The sequence below is a fragment of the Rattus rattus genome, chromosome X (genome assembly GCF_011064425.1).
Source record: "Rattus rattus isolate New Zealand chromosome X, Rrattus_CSIRO_v1, whole genome shotgun sequence".
Classification (NCBI taxonomy): domain Eukaryota; kingdom Metazoa; phylum Chordata; class Mammalia; order Rodentia; family Muridae; genus Rattus; species Rattus rattus.
In genome coordinates this window covers 113700808-113717350 of record NC_046172.1, presented here as the reverse complement: position 1 = coordinate 113717350, position 16543 = coordinate 113700808, and the positions used below count along the sequence as shown (strand labels likewise).

The 16543-nt window shown below is 40.4% G+C and overlaps 1 protein-coding gene across 1 annotated transcript in view; it reads left to right on the top strand.

Moving 5' to 3' along the window:
* Positions 1-16543, top strand: part of Enox2 (ecto-NOX disulfide-thiol exchanger 2) — a 180500-nt gene that overhangs the window by 145810 nt on the left and 18147 nt on the right. The window contains exon 5 of the mRNA XM_032889483.1: positions 4867-4981. Coding sequence (XP_032745374.1) covers positions 4867-4981 — 115 coding nt within the window. The remainder of the gene's footprint in view (positions 1-4866; positions 4982-16543) is intronic.

The window sequence follows — 16543 nt, the reverse complement described above, 5'->3', positions numbered from 1 at the left end:
ATTAGTTTCTTGCTTTTTCTAGGTTGTACCTTGCCTCCTTGTGTTGGGCTTTACCATTTACTATCTTTTGTAGTGCTGGATTTGTAGAAAGATATTGTGTAAATTTAGTTTTGTCATGGAATATCTTAGTTTTTCCATCTATGTTAATTGAGAGTTTTGCTGGATACAGTAACCTGGGCTGGCATTTGTGTTCTCTTAGGGTCTGTATGGCATCTGTCCAGGATCTTCTGGCTTTCATAGTCTCTGCTGAGAAGTGTGGTGTAATTCTGATAGATCTGCCTTTATATGTTACTTGACTTTTTTCCCTTCTTGCTTTTAATATTCTTTCTTTGTTTTGTGCATTTGGTGTTTTGACTATTATGTGATGGGAGGAGTTTCTTTTCTGGTCCAATCTATTTGGAGTTCTGTAGGCTTCTTGTATGTTTATGGGCTTCTCTTTCTTTAGGTTAGGGAAGTTTTCTTCTATAATTTTGTTGAAGATATTTATTGGCCCTTTAATTGGGAGCCTTCGCTCTCTTCTATACCTATTATCTTTAGGTTTGATCTTCTCATTGTGTCCTGGATTTCCCGGATGTTTTTGGCTAGGAGCTTTTTGCATTTTACATTATCTTTGACAGTTGTGTCGATGATTGCTATGGAATCTTCTGTTCCTGAGATACTCTCTTCTATCTATTGTATTCTGTTGGTGATGCTTGTATCTATGGCTCCTTGTCTCTTCCTTTTGGTTTTCTATATATCCAGGGTTGTTTCCCCTTGTGTTCTTTCTTGATTACTTATTTCCATTTTTAATTCCTTCAACTGTTTGATTGTGTTTTCCTGGAATTTTTTTCTTTAGGATTTTTGTGATTCTCTTCAGGCTTCTTTACTTGTTTATTTATGTTTTCCTGTGTTTCTAAGGGGAGTTTTTCACGCCTTTTTCTTTGAAGTCCTCCACATCATGATCAAATATGATTTTGAAACTGATCTTGCTTTTTCTGGTGTTTTGGATATTCCGTTTTCAGCTTTGTGGGAGAATTGGGTCTCATGATACCATGTAGTCTTGGTTTCTGTTGCTTGGGTTCCCGCTAAGCCTCACCATCAGGTTGTCTCTGGTGTTACCTTTTGTTCTGCTATTTCTGACAGTGGCTGACTGTCCTATAGGCCTGTGTGCCAGGAGTGCTGTAGACCTGTTTTCCTGTTTTCTTTCAGCCAGTTATGGGAACAGAGCATTCTGCTTTCGGGCGTGTAGTCTTTCCTGTCTACTGGTTTTCAGCTGTTCCTGTGGACCTGTGTCCTGAGTCCACCAGTCAGGTCGCTTGGAGCAGAAAAGTTGGTCTTATCTGTGGTCCCGCAGCTCAAGTTTGCTTGTGGGGTGTTGCTTTTGAGCTCTCCGTGAGGGTGGCAACCAGGAGGGCCTGAGCCACCTTTTCCGGGAGCCCCCCATGCACCGGGGTCCCAGATGGTGTTAGGTGTTTTCCTCTGGAGTCAGAAATGTGGGCAGAGTATAGCCTCTTCTGACTTCCCAGGCGTGTCTGCCTCTCTGAAGGTTTAGCTCTCCCTCCCATGGGATTTGGGTGCAGAGAACTGTTGATCCGGTCCCTTCAGGTCCCGGCGGTGTCTGGAGCACAGGGGACCTGCAGCTCCAGTGCTCCTATCTTCCTGTAACTCTTTAAGGTATTTTTTGTTTCCTCCTTAAGGGCTTCTACTTGTTTACCTGTGTTGTCCTGTATTTCTTTAAGGAGTTATTTGTGTCCTTCTTAAAGTCCTCTATCATCATCATGGGATGTGTTTTTAAGTCCAAATCTTGGTTTTCCAGTGTTGAGATACCCAGTATTTGCTGTGGTGGCAGAACTGGGTTTTGATGATGCCAAGTGGCCTTGGTTTCTGTTGCTTAGGTTCTTGCACTTGCCTCTCATCATCTTGTTATCTCTAATGTGAGTTGGTATTGCTGTCTCAGACTGGAGCTTGTTCCTCCTGAGAGCCTGTGAGTCTGTGATCTTAGGAGTGAGAGTACTCCTGGGACACCAGCTCTCTCCAAGCAGGTTTTGGGTCTGGAAGACTATGGGACAGCCTTAGCTCTTGGCATCAGACAGAGTATCCTGCCCCAGACTGCTCCATGGTTCCTATATGCTGTGTATCCCTGGAGGTCCCTCTTTGGACAATTAGTGGAATGAAAGTAGGGTCTCTCTCACCTGTGGGCTTAATAGTAAAGAGCAGTCTTGGGAGGCCAGCTCTCTTTGGGCCAATTTGGGGTCTGGAGAGCTGTGGGACAGGGTTAGCTCACACAAAGCACTTCTCATAAGACATTTTCTCTACAGAGATTTCCTCAGTAGAGGAATTGTAATCCAGCAACATGCCTGCTCTGATTACATCTAAACCCCTTCTAGGTCTGTGTGATCTGACTGGAATGCAGACGTGCCCTTAGTACATAGCTTTAATCTCTCTGGCTGAAATCCTTTAGCGTACATCTTTAATCCCAAACAATGACAGCTAATTGAGGGACAAAGTGACAAATCAGGCAAAAAGTTGACAGAGGAGCCAGAGATAGGATACGCTCAACTCTCAGGAGAACAGCTTCTTAAAAGCATTGCAATGCAGTCAGTTGGAAGTTGAGTTAATTGAGACTCAGCACAGCCAGTTTAGTTGAATAGAGCTGAGTTCCATTCTGTTCTGTTCAGTCAATTGAGTTCAGTACAGTGGAGTTAAGTCAGTTGGGAGTCAGTGCAGTGTGTGCAATACAGGGGAGCTTAGTTCATTCATGAGTTCATGCAGTTCAGTTCATACAGCAGAGACTGTTGAAGCCAGAGAGTAAGGAGTCAGATTAGAAAAACTTACCAAAGCCAGTTTGAGGCACAGTAATTCACTAAGAAGCCAAGAGAAACCAGTTTGAATCAGTCAGCTTGGAGAGGCATTTGAGCCAGAACAGCTGAGTTGAACCACCCAGAGCTCAAAAAGGACTTTAGGGAGGAGTGAGCTTATTCATCAGTAAATCTCAGAGGCTGAAACTATTCTAGGTCTAGATTAGGTTGTGCAGAGTCTAAAAGCTTCCAGGTGTAGGCCTAGGGATAGTTTGTACAGAGAGAAATGCTCTGGACTCAGCCCAAGCCACATATTTGTACAGCTTAGGTATGGCTCTCATCTCATCCCTACATCTGAAGGGATAAAAGCTATTTTACATTCCTCACACCCAGAAGTTGAATTTCTAGAAAAGTCTATCTATACAGTGGATTTCAATCCAATTCTGGTCACTGAGCTTTGTGATTCATAAGTGTAGTGTTAAACAGGAACTACTTAGCCTTGAGTTAGTATGAACATGTGGGTGTGCATGTGCACATGTTCATATCCATGTGTTTGTGCATGTGTATGTGTCTGTCTATGTAGGTTTCTTATTCACATTACATCTTGGATATACTAACTGTTCTTGGATCTGCTGTTGTCTTATTTTGTAGAGTGATTTTTATCACCTAATCAATTCCTCATTATTCAACTCCTTTCTATGATAAAAAATTCTTCACATTAAGTATTTCTTGATTAAATTTTTGTTCTGCTGATTGAACTCTATAACCAGATGTCGAAAAATCATTCTGTCAAAAATTTTACTATGCAAAGATATGTGGAAGTAACTAACAATAACATCATAAAGATGTACAATAGGATCTTTTTGTTTCTTAGTTCATTATTTCCATATCGAAAGGAAGGAAGGAAGGAAAGAAGGAAGGAAGGATGATCTTTTATCCTTTTATCCTCTCTTATTTTAAGCTAAATGAATCTGTGGGATAAGTTTAAGGTTTCTGACCTTCTGATGAGATTCTCCATCTTTTTATTCAATATGAGCAAAATGTCTTTATTCCAGGAAGATAATTAACTAGATATGTTGATTCTTTGTTTACTGAATACCACATCTGGATCATTTCTCCTTTAGTTTAGCTAAACTACTTGGAGCCTCCTGTGCTTCTTTGGTTGAGAAAGCAGGCAAAAATGTGAACATATTTTTGTATGTAGACTGTAAAGAATGTGTGTGTGTGTGTGTGTGTGTGTGTGTGTGTGTGTGTGTTCCTCTCTCCATTATCCTCCCTTTCCTCCATTCTGTCCTCTCCCCACAATACACACTTCTTCACTTCTTTCTAAGATACCTTCCTTACTTTCTAGTGGCTGCTTTTCTACCAGCCACTCTCTTCCAGTTGTTTAAGCCACAAAGGCCAAGTTTTCTACTAGAAATTTAACTACTCTGTGACTAAATCTCATCTACTCTCAAACTAAGAGGACTTTTAAAACTTGGGAAACTTGTCTGTAGGGTTTTTTTTTTCTTCCAAATGTCACTTCCTCCTTATAATAATATTCTTACATTTATTCACTCCCCAATGACATTGAGTAGTATGTGTTTCATTTTGTCCAAATATTATAGTTATTGTCCATGAGAGAGTTAGCCTGGTAGAAGTTTACTCTTAACAGTTCATTTTTTCTGTATCTTCTAAAATTCTAAAAATCTTGGTTTAGAACTCTGTTCAGTAGAGCTATTAGAGGACAGGAAATAGCAAGCAGCAAAATTAAAGTGACCAATATGGAAAGGTGTAAATGACAAAACACTAAAGGAAAATTCCAGAGATCCATACAGGTAAGAAGTGAGCCTTTTGTGGCCAGCTGACCTTTTTAATATGGAATGACCTAAGAATCATAGGCTGCTAGAGCTCTGGGTCTAGAAAGAAAGCTTAGTGTAAAATAGAGTGTACCCACGTGTGCCTTCTGTGAGATAGTTTAGCCTCAGTGTGTCCTTGTCTTTTTCTCTTAATAGCACTCTGAGAGTGTTTAATATGTCCCCATAACTCAGTCCATTTCCCCAACATGTTCCAGATTTCTCTCACTAAAAACCATACCTTTTAACCATAGGAAATTCGCAACATTCATAATGATGAATTAATGGGAATCAGGAGAGAAGAAGAAATGGAAATGTCTGATGATGAAATAGAAGAGACAACAGAAACAAAAGAAACAGAGGAATCAGGTAATGATAATTCTGCTTTGTTTTATGTAATAAGAATTTACCTGCAGTAAATACAAATGTTGATCATATAGTTTAGGATAAACTGTCAAGACTTTTTACGGGTTCATAGATGTCCAGTCTTATCTGACTTAAGTGCTTACCATGCAAGCATAAAGGCCTGAGTTCAGATCTCTAATACCATATAAAAAAATTTTTAAAAAGCTGAGAACAGGGGCACCATGTCTGGTCACAGTACTGAGCAGATGGAGACTAGAGAATCCCTGGAACTTGTTATCCAGCCAATCTAGCCAAATCGGTAAGCTCCAGATTTAGCAGAAAAACACCGTTTCAAACATGAAGGGGGGTTAGGATTTAGCTCAGTGGTAGAGCACTTGCCTAGGAAAGCGCAAGGCCCTGGGTTCGATTTATCAGCCTGAGAAAAAAAAAAAAAAAAAAAAAAACATGAAGTGGTATGTGGCGGAGAGAAAACTGCAGCAGTATTTTCTACTTCTGTGTCTATGTACACACACACATACACACACAGTAACATATGCACCATTTTAAATAACAGTTTTGAATAATGCACAAAATTAAATATTTCCATAAAGTCACAATGTTTAAAATCTACAAAGTAAAGAATATATCTGAAATATATAACATTGCAGTTGCTTAGCAAATATGTTGAGAACCAAATAAAAGCCCACAAATAGTTCTGTGTATAGATGTTTATTCTAATCTAGTACATTAAGAAACTCACACTAAGACAAAAACTATGGTGTTGACACCCAGTAAGCCTATAGGGTAATCTTGAACAATAAGACAACACTTTACCCATCAGTTTCATCACAAATTATCATAGGTGGAAGATGACTACACAAGCAAATACCAGCCACCAGACCCGTTTTTCAGGTAAACCATTGCAAACTATCTTAGGACGTCAATCATAAGAAAGTACAGTAGAACAAGCATTGGGCCGAGGACATGGCTCAGTATGTAAGAGCATTTACTATGCAAACAAGAGGACCTGAGTTCAAATCCCCAATAACCACGTAAAAAAAACCAAGCATGGCCACAAATGCCTATAATCACAGTACTGTGTGAGAGTGGGGATCACACAAGATGATCACTTGAAAATGATAAACCAAAATACCGAACATACTTCTCTGGCCTCTATGCACATATGGTTGTGCATATCTGTACATCATATACCACATAACCCTACAATATTTTAATCAGAGTGACAGGCCTAACATTCAAATCTCTGATTTCTAGACCCAGATCTCAGAGAGACTTTTCTCCCACTGTCAACCATCTTCTGTGTCATAACATCTCACTTGGAATTTGGTGCTCAGATTAATTTATCCAGTCATTGGCACCTAGGTGCCAAGCAAGGTGTATCAATGGAAACTATACAAGTAATTTTATGTCTCTACCTTTTGCTAGGGGGATGGATTGACCAAAACTTAAATGTGCAGTTCCCGGCCCCAGTGTTTATATATTGAAGTCAGAGGCTCTAGTTCATAATCACTCTATAAATGGAAAGAACACCATCAAGTCAGACTTTGTAAAGGCATCCATTAGCTGTTGCATGGAATTTTCTCTTTTGTAATATGCTTGTTCCATAAATATGCAAAGTGCCCTAAGTGCTAGATACTTTATAAGCAGTGGTTAGCATTTCCAGAATGGTGGGTTGCTGCAAATAAATACTGCAAACCTATAGCCAAATAAAGAAAAGACTGTAACACAGGGGAGCCATGCAACTTACTTAAGTGCTTCTCTAAGATATATCATAGCTGATTAATTATGACTCATAGGCTTGCCTCTACCTCAGTATCTCTAGCATCATATACATTGTTTCTACATTGTTATAGTAGAATAAATGCAACCGAAGTTTGAGCAGCCACTTGATGGATTGTAGAGTTTTTGGAGTTATTGGGGGAAGTGCAGGGTGTGTGGGAAATTCATATTGAATGCACTTACTAGGGATATATAATTGCATTTTGCTTCTGTATCTCTTCTGAGTTAAAAGCTGTATTGGCTACTGCACAGAATCTTATTCGTTTAGAGACTGGAAACTCCCTGACAGATCATCTTATAGCTATTTTCTTTCCTCTTCCACATGCCAGGATGCTGCTTTGTCAAATAAAGCTATCTACAATAGACTTAATGGAGCTTACCAAATAGCTTTTCTCCCAGAAGGTTTCAATTCATTTTAATTCAAGGACTTTTGTGCATTCTTCTTCCCCTCGATCGTATCTAATTCTGTTATCTCGCTTCTGTAGTACTCAACTGCAGAAATCCTGCTCGACGTGAGCCAGCAAGAGGCTCCTTGGTTTTTATCTAAATCAGCTACATGTTTTAGCTATCACTTGTTTCCAATTAAAAGCTTAAGCGTGTAGATTTTCAAGTTGTTGTTTTCTCTCACTGTGCTTTCTAAGCCTGAATTCCAGGGGCCTGTAGTGCATTCCTGGTTATATTTTACTTCGAAAGCAAAGTAAAACCAGTCATACCTTGGAATGCCTCAGAATTTCTGTTCTTCCAGAGACTCAGTATTAGCCCATATTTGTGGTACAGTACTCACAATGGAAGAAAGGACTGCATGCCAAAAGCAATCTATTCAACAGGGGGAAATCACATTGAAGCAAATTGGATATTGCGAAATTGCTACAATCTATTGTTAATCATGTACCCAGTAAGCAGAAGGGCTAAGAGGAACTGTTCTTTTCTCTGTCTCCATTTTTTTTCCTTCTTCAGTAAAACTAGTGGTTATCAGGGATGGTCCACCTAAAAATTGTTCCTGAAGCATATGTCAGTCACGAGATACACATTGTATAATGAATAATGTATTATATGTGAAATTTGCTGTAAAAGTAGACATTATATACTAACAACCCCCACGTACCTTTGTTCACTGGTAGATATGTTAATTAGATTGCTAAATCACTGTACAAAGGATATTTCTATAGGAAAACACCTGGTAAATCTTGAGTCTATATAATTCTATATCAGTCATAACTCCATTAAGCTGAAGAAAATTAAAATTAAAAAACAGTTATGAGATATAAAGAGTCTGATGCAATAGGTCTTTAATGGGCTTTCAGAAACTTCAATTATTTACATTCTGGCAGTCCAAAATATTTGGAAAACAGCAAACTAAACGAAGTCTCCTTGATGTTCTAGCCAAAATATTCTTTTCCCTGTTTTCTCTTCCCCGTCCTCTATCTTCCACTATTCTCACTTTAAGAATTTGACCAATTAATTATATCTATGTCCTGCAAGTTAATGTAAATATGAATAAATATGAATAAGGTAAAAATAAAAACTACCTGCTGCTAACCTAGAAAATACTGATTAGCGTCCAGCCTGAGCAATAGATGTCAGTGTGATCCAGAGTAGTCACAGTTGTTCAGGTCCTTGAAAGGTGGAAAGGTCTGGAATAGAGGAAAGAGAGCATCCTGATTGTGTGCATGAGTAGAAGTAGGGAGTTGATGACAGACGGAGGCAAGCTATATGTTGGAGGATAAAAGATTAGGTAGGCACATTGGGTCTAATGTCTAGAGGGGAATGCATTCTAAGCTTATATTTAGCATAATAAGCAATAGGGCACCTTAAGCACATCAGACCACAGCACTGCTATGATGAAAGCAGCATGAAATCTACTTTTTAGAATATGATTTTAGAGAAAGACAGACCAGTCAGATCCTGTTATAGGGATATAGTTGTGAAATAATGAACACCGTGGGTAGAGTTGTGTCACCAGGATAAAGAGGATGCAAGAACCCTTCATAGAGGGACACACTCGAAGGACTTTAGTGCACGGCTGCAGGGTAGGTGAAGGAAACTAAAGAGCATGAAACGAGCCTCTTCTCTAGTCTCGGAGACTAGACAGCAGAGGACACAGCTAGAGCTGGAATAGCGAAGTGCTGTATACAGTGAGAGACTTAAACAGCTGAGGGTTTATTGTCTTAATTTTTTGAAGACCAGGAAAGTAAGGTGGAAGCATCAGCAATATCTTTCTTTCAGGTGGGGGGTGGGGAAAGGGTTTATCTTACATTTCATAACTGAGGGAAGTCAGGAAATAAATTCAAGCAGGAGCAGTGGTAGCAAACATAGACGAACACTGCTTACTTTCTCCCCAGCCTTTGCTCTCCTAGCCACCTTATATAGTCCAAGGAATCCTGCCAAGAGTTGGTTCCTTCTAAAGATGGAACTGTTGTGAGACTTTTGGTTTCTTTAAAAAAAACAAACCCAGTTTCATTATGTTTTTGCTTCATCCCTGGTGTAGGGTAAGAGGCTGCTTCACAGCAGGTGATAATTTGTCCCCTGCACTAGCAAGGGTGTGGTTTTTGCCAGCTGTGGATAGTTTAATTATGGGGACTCTGGAGAGGGATAAATGGAAGAGCCCTGAGAGGGGCTGTGGCTGCTGCTCCCCCAGCCGCCCCAGCTGCCCCAGCTGCCCCGGCTGCTACTGGTCCCTGCAGGTTCCTACTGCTGCATTTCCTGGATTGCTGAATTCTTATGACAGTGAAGATTGGACTTCCCCTAGGTACCCAATAACCCTAATCAACAGGAAGTAGTCTAAAGAGGTCTATGGCCACTTTCCCCTTAACCTTTCTTCTACCTAGTGCTGGGGGGTGGAGGTGGCTAAGGATTGCTGAATAGGGTGGAAAAGGTAGAGGTGCAAAGAACCCAATTAAATACCCAAAAGTATGCCAACATGGAACGAATGAGTTCTAACCCTCCCAATTCCTGGGTTTACAGCATCATTTGGCATAGAGTTATATTACCCCAATCTCTGTCTTGATGCTTACATGAAATCTGTCTGTCTCCATGCCCAAATTTCTCCTTTCTGTAAGGAAACCAGTCATATAGGATTGTAGCCCACCATAGTGACTAGAGTATAACTTGGTTACTTCTGCAAATGCCTTGTTACTAAACAAGATCTCATTCTTAGAGCTTCATCATTTTTGAGATGGGGAGGATCACAAAGTAAACCAAAGAGCAGAGCGTACATAAATGGAATGAAATTAAAGGACTTGTTGTTATGGTTGAGGTTGAGGTGGAGGACACATGGGGAGTCAGGGTCTTGCTGTGAGCCCAGATTGCTCTGGAACTCGCTCTGTCACCCAAGTTGATCATAAACTTACAGTATTCCTCCTGCCTCTTCCTCCTGAGTTCTGGAATTGCAAATGTGCACTTTTAAAGTTGAGGTTTGATGTTCGATAAAAGGGAAGATGATCATAAAGAATGTGACGTCTTCAATACTAGAAGATGGGAAAATGTTTATGGGAAATTGTAGAAGAAAAAAACAGAAACAAACTGGGCCCAGACTCGGATGAAGCTTACATTTTAAAGAGAATTTTCTCTGGATGGCCTTTCCTTCAGTCTCTGCTCCACTCTTTGTCACTGCAATTCTTTTTGACAGGAGGAATTCTGGATCAATATTTTTGAGGTGGGTGGCGCCATCCCTCAACTGCTATGCCTATCCACTGGATATGGTTTCTACAGTTCTATCTCCCCTTTGTTGGGTATTTTGGCTAAAGTCCTCCCTGTTGGGTCCTGGGAACCCTTGGGTCCTAGCATCTAGGTCTTTCTAGTGGCTACCCCAGGTCCCCTCTCCACTGCTATACACCTACTTTCAAATTCCTGACCCTCTGTACTTCTACCCCATCTCCTCACATATCTGAATCCACCCTTTTCCCCTCCCCCTCCTTTCTCCCTCCTAGATCCCTCCATCTACTTTGCAGAGATTATTTTCTTCCCACTACTGAGTAGGGCTGTAGCATCCACACTTTGGTGTGATCTTCTTTCCTCTTGGGTTTCATTATGGTCTGTGAGTTTTATCATGGGTATTCCAGGCTTCTTTGCCTAATATCCACTTATCAGTGATACATACCATGTGTGGGGTGAGTGTGTGTGTGTGTGTGTGTGTGTGTGTGTGTGTGTGTGAGAGAGAGAGAGAGAGAGAGAGAGAGAGAGAGAGAGAGATTGGGTTACCTCACTCAGGATGATATTTTCAAGTCCATTTGCCTGTGAATTTTATGAAATCATTGTTTTTAATAGCTGAGTAGTACTCCACACTTTCTGTATCCATTCCTCTGTTGAGGGACATCTGGGTTCTTTCCAACTTCTGGTTATTATAAATAAGGCTTCTATGAACATAGTGGAGCATGTGTCTTTGTTATATGTTGGAGCATCGTTTGGGTATATGCTCAGGAGAAGTATAGCTGGGTCCTCAGCTAGTACTATGTCCATCTTTCTCAGGAACCACCAGACTGATTTCCAGAGTGGTTGTACCAGTCTGCAATCCCACCAACAATGAAGGAGTGTTCCTCTTTCTCCACATCCTCACCAGCATCTGCTGTCACCTGAGTCTTTGTTCTTAGCCATGCTGACTGATGTGAGGTGGAATCTCAGGGTTGTTTTGATTTGCATTTCCCTGCCCCACCTAGGGATCCATCCCAGACCCTATTAATGATGTAATATTGCTTACTGACAGGAGCTCAGTATAGCTGCCCCTGAGAGGCTCTGCCAGAGCCGCACTAATTCAGATGTAGATGTACACAGTCAAACACTGGTCTGCGCCTGCAAACAGGGACCCCAAATGGGGAAGTTAGGGCAAGGACTGTAGGAGCTGAATGGGGTTTGCAACCTCATAGGAAGAACAACAGTATCAACCACCCAGACCCCCCAAAGCTCCCAGAGACTGATCCACCAAAAGTTCCCAGAAACTAATCCACCAACCAAAGAGTACACAAGGAGGTTCTGGCATCACTGAGAGGGGAGCCCCTTGGACCTGTGGAGGCTTGATGACCCAGGATAGGGAAATGCTAGGCCGCTGAAGCAGGAGAGGGTGAGTGGGTTGGGGAGCACCCTCATAGAGGTAGGGGGAGGGAGGAAGGGATAGGGAGCTTGTGGAGAGGAAACTGGAAAGGGGGATAACATTTGAAATGTAAATAAATAAAGTAACCAAAAAATATTCTTAAAAAAAGAGAATTTTCTCTGACAAAAGAGAGCAGTAAACTGAAAGTATATGTGCAACCCAGATTTCTGTGTATATAGTAAATGATCAATCATCCATTATCACAGAATCTATTTAGAAATAAGACTGTGAAGAGTGAGGACTAGATATCAAGTGCATATTGCAGAAAGCAGGGAAGGAACAAGAAACAGTTGAGAGAGCCCATAAGCAAGGGCCCCTGAGTCCATATTAACCTGTTGCTAGTCCCACAGCTTCCTTTAAAAGTGCTCTGAAGCCCAGGAAAAAGAGCAGAGAAAGTTGAGTCTAGTGACTATGAATTCCAGGCCAGCGTGGTCAGCTTGGTCAAAGGTTTTCAGGAGACTGGAGAAACATAGGGTGCTGAGGAGTTTTTAGTAGAATTGATCCAAAAAACAATTAGGAGACTAAATGAAGTTGGTCTTTCCAAGAAATTAAGGATTTAGGAAAGAGAACAGTCTTGGAGTGATCAAGGGCAAAGAAACAATTAGCCAGGGGATTCTATATTTGACAAAGAGATGTAGGTGTCATAAAGTCGAACTATGGTGATGCATCTATGCTGGCAGAAGACTGGATGTAGTCGAGATAATGGCATATAGAGGCAAAGAAAATGAAGGAGCACTTGAAAATTTGCTTGAAGCACCTTGTAGCCACCTCTATAGGTTGTACTTAAATCATCTCCCTCTCTGTTCTTTCTAGCTTTCACCCTTTGAGACTTGCTCAGGCTCAGATGTTTTCTGAGCTTGGAGAGGGATGCTTAACATTTTCTATCATCTTGTAACATTGTTTAGCATCTTCTATAATGAAATTTTCTAAGAGTAGCTGAATCGCTGAATGCAACTGTTATTATTTGGTTTTGTTTGTTTGTTTCCTTTACACCATTGAATATCTTTAGTATTCAAAACAAAATCTGTTTTGATCCTTCATTGCACAGACACATGTCTGAGATTTTGCTTTCGGTGGCTCCTCTAGGAGTAGGTGTTCGCAGCTGCCTTCGTACTTTCACAGTGTCATGAGAAACTGGCAGCCCTCAGATCTAAGAAGCAGTTGGCATAAAGAAAACTGTTTCCCACATAGGAAATAGTCAGAAAAGAGAAGCTGGAAACTAATGATGGCAGAATATGAATACATTCACCATACTGTGCTCTTCAATATCAAGACCGATGAGTTCACCTACTCAAACATATTATTAAAAGGTAATATCGAACTTTTCAATGTTCTGGCAATGTACAAAAGACTCCCACTCCAGGAATGGAACCAATTAATATTAAGTCTGTGAAAGGAAAGACTTCATGCCCTCATTAAAATGACAAAAACCTTTACTTCAGAGAGTGGGAAATACATTTTGTGAGGAAGCATTCCCACCCCGCTAGCTTTATAGTAGGTGATCATTACCTCCTTTTTTTTTTTTTTTTTTTGCTTAGCGACAGGTATAAACTGAGAAGATTGTCTGTCCTTGCTTGCCTTCACCTATCTGTCCGTGTTCATCAGCCTGACCTTTACCCCACACAGGACACAGCACTCTGTCTTCCTCATTTTCTCCAGAGAAAATATTTTCACATTCAAACTTAGAGATTATCCCTGTAAGTGCTCTCCTGGATCTGCCCTTTCTTCCTTTGAGCCTCTCCATGTGACATGTACAACATGAACATAATCACTGGCCTGTAGAACAGAAGAAACAAAAAGGAGGCAAACAAAATGTTTTTTTTTTTTTTTTTTAGCCACGTGATCACCAAATGACATTGGAACCAAAAGTAGAAACAAACAACTATCCATCTGTAGGTATCGTGCTTTACAGAGGAACCTGTATGCTATGCAGCCCAACTCCAGCTTGATACTGTCCTTGGTACTGATCCAGGAAACAAACCAAATATTACATTCTGTTTGACAGATGGTTAATGTCCCTTTTCCCATACCATTTTCTCTACACACCAATCACTTATATCATCCTCCTGTGGTGCTGTGAATGCCTGATGAAAAATAACCGAGCCACTATGAGACGGCAAGGGTAGATAATATTTAGAGGTCTGGGGATGTGAGTCTAGATGTAATGGCTTTCCCTTCAAAGACAAAATCCATATGGATACAGAAGTAATTAAAATCAGTTCTAGAAACCACACATATAATGAATGTGCCCTGAAAAGGGTCTTTTATAATTGATAAAGTGAAATGTGAGATTTAAAACTACCATATCAAGATAATTACATGACCATTCATTGAAAACAAATGTGGGCACAGAGAGACACTTCCTATTACAGTGACTCTCTCTCTGCGTTAGATAGGACAATCTAGCCATAGTAGCATAATAACATTAGGAACACTCTTAGGTTCGAGGTATTTAATTAAACTCACTTCTTCCTAAAGGCAGACTCCTTTAAGGAATAAGGTAAGTCTCAGGTTGAGGATGGAGTTCTCTTTTAAATCCAGATGTGGTAGCCTATGCTTGTAATCTTGGCACTTGAGAGGGAGGGCAGGAAAAACAAGAGTTCAAGATCATAGTTGACTACATAGTGAATTCAAAGCCAGCCTGGACTTTCTGAGACTCTGCGGAAAAACAAGAAGATTCTTTCCATATATAACTCATCTTTTAATCCATATTCTGTACACATTGGTTGGGTCTTCGAATCCTTCATGAGCCTCTTCTTCTGTCGCTTTTAAGGGGGTAGAGGGTACTTCTCCATCAAGGTTTTGGAGGGTTTGGTTCATCATAGCAAAGAAGGAATAGCTGAATTGCTTACATCATGGTAAACAGGAAGCAGAGAGAGGACTGCTTGAATTGTAAGTTTCTTTTTCCCTTTTGACTCCATGTGAGCATCCAGTCTACAGGATGATGCTGTTTCCACTAAGAATAGAAAGGAGGGATGTGACAGAAATGAGCAATTCCACCAGAACAGACACTAGCCTGCCATTTGCAGCCCCCATGGTCACTCTCCTGAGCTGGCTTCGCTCCTGATCTGTAGTTCTCCTAAATGAACACTTGTTCCTGCCATCTCAGACAGCCTGAGGTTCTTGTTACTCTTCACATTCATTCTCAGAGCTTCAAACATTGCCTTTCCAAGGCCTGCCTGCAACAGTCATGACTGACACGTATGCCCTGGCCACCAAAGCTTTCCATTGAAATATAGATTCTTCTACCATTTATTAGGATAGATCATTTTAATTGTTTGAATTCATTATTTTTCTTTTACTTTCTACAAATCAAAAATCAACCCCCATAGACAGCTGAGAAAAATATACATGTTGTCCAGGTACCTTTTAACCTACTTACACACTTAATGTATAGTTCTGTAATTTGGGTCCAACTTGACATCTTCATTTCCAGATTTCATGTCCTATTGGCATTTTTTTTTCGGAGCTGGGGACCGAACCCAGGGCCTTGCGCTTGCTAGGCAAGCTCTCTACCACTGAGCTAAATCCCCAACTCCCCATTGGCATTTTTAAGAGGTGGAGTGAAAAAAATAACTAAGTGGTGAAGCTCTAGCCTAACATGTACATGACCCTAACACATGAAAAAGGAAAACATTTCCTTTGAAATAGTGGGTAAGCAATAGAGATTAATGGAATCACCTTTTTTTAACCATACCCATGAGCCTGGAATACATAAAGTACTCAATAAATGATTGTTTGATCAACGAAAGTCTCTGACTAAATATTTGGAAATAGGCTTTATAATTTTGACCTTAAAATATGCACAAACTCATAAATAATGAAATTTAGCATGGGTTTCTCCATGCATCTTTATTTTTATTAATAAACTTTCCTTTAGAGGGTTTTTTTTTGGTTCACAGTAAAAGGGAAAAGAAAATAAAGACTCCCTGTATAACCCTTGTCTCAACAGAGACTGTCTCCTGCACCGCCATCAGCCTCTCTCACCTTAACAGTGCATTTCTCTCAATCAGTGAGCCTAATTGGCACATCTTCACTAGAAGCTTTATAGTAGGACTCCTCTGCTCTGGGTACCCAATTCTGTAGGTATTACCACATGTATAATGGCCTGTCTCCTCCATGGTAGTAGCATACAAAATAGTTTTACTGCCCTAAAGTTTGTGTTCTGCCTGTTCTTTACCTGTCTCTGGTGGCCTTTGGCAGCTATGAATAATTTGCTGTCTCCGTGGTGTTTCCTTTTCCAGAATGTTACATAATGGGTATCAACTAGTATGGAACATTTTCAGGCTGGCCTGTTTCACTTAGTATCATACCTTTGCTTCTTTTGTGACTTTTCATTGTTTGAGGATTCATTTCCTTTACCACTGAATGACATTACATTGCCTGAATATATCACAACTTATTTCTTCGTTAACACACTAAGGGAAATCTTTGGTGCTTCCAAGGTTGGAGAATTATGAGTAAATGGGACTATATACAAACATGGGATTGTGGGAGGGGCATTTAGAAAACACAAATGGTATGGTTGGGGCCATTAATTTCTAGCTGCCTCCTGTTGTTCTTGGTTTTATTGAAAAAATAATAAAGAGGTCTCATTATATAACCCTGGATGGCTCAAAACTTACTATGTATCACAATAAGTGGCTTGAGTATGTCATGGGGCTAATGCTTTTGGTGTTTGTAGTCCAACTACAAATGGC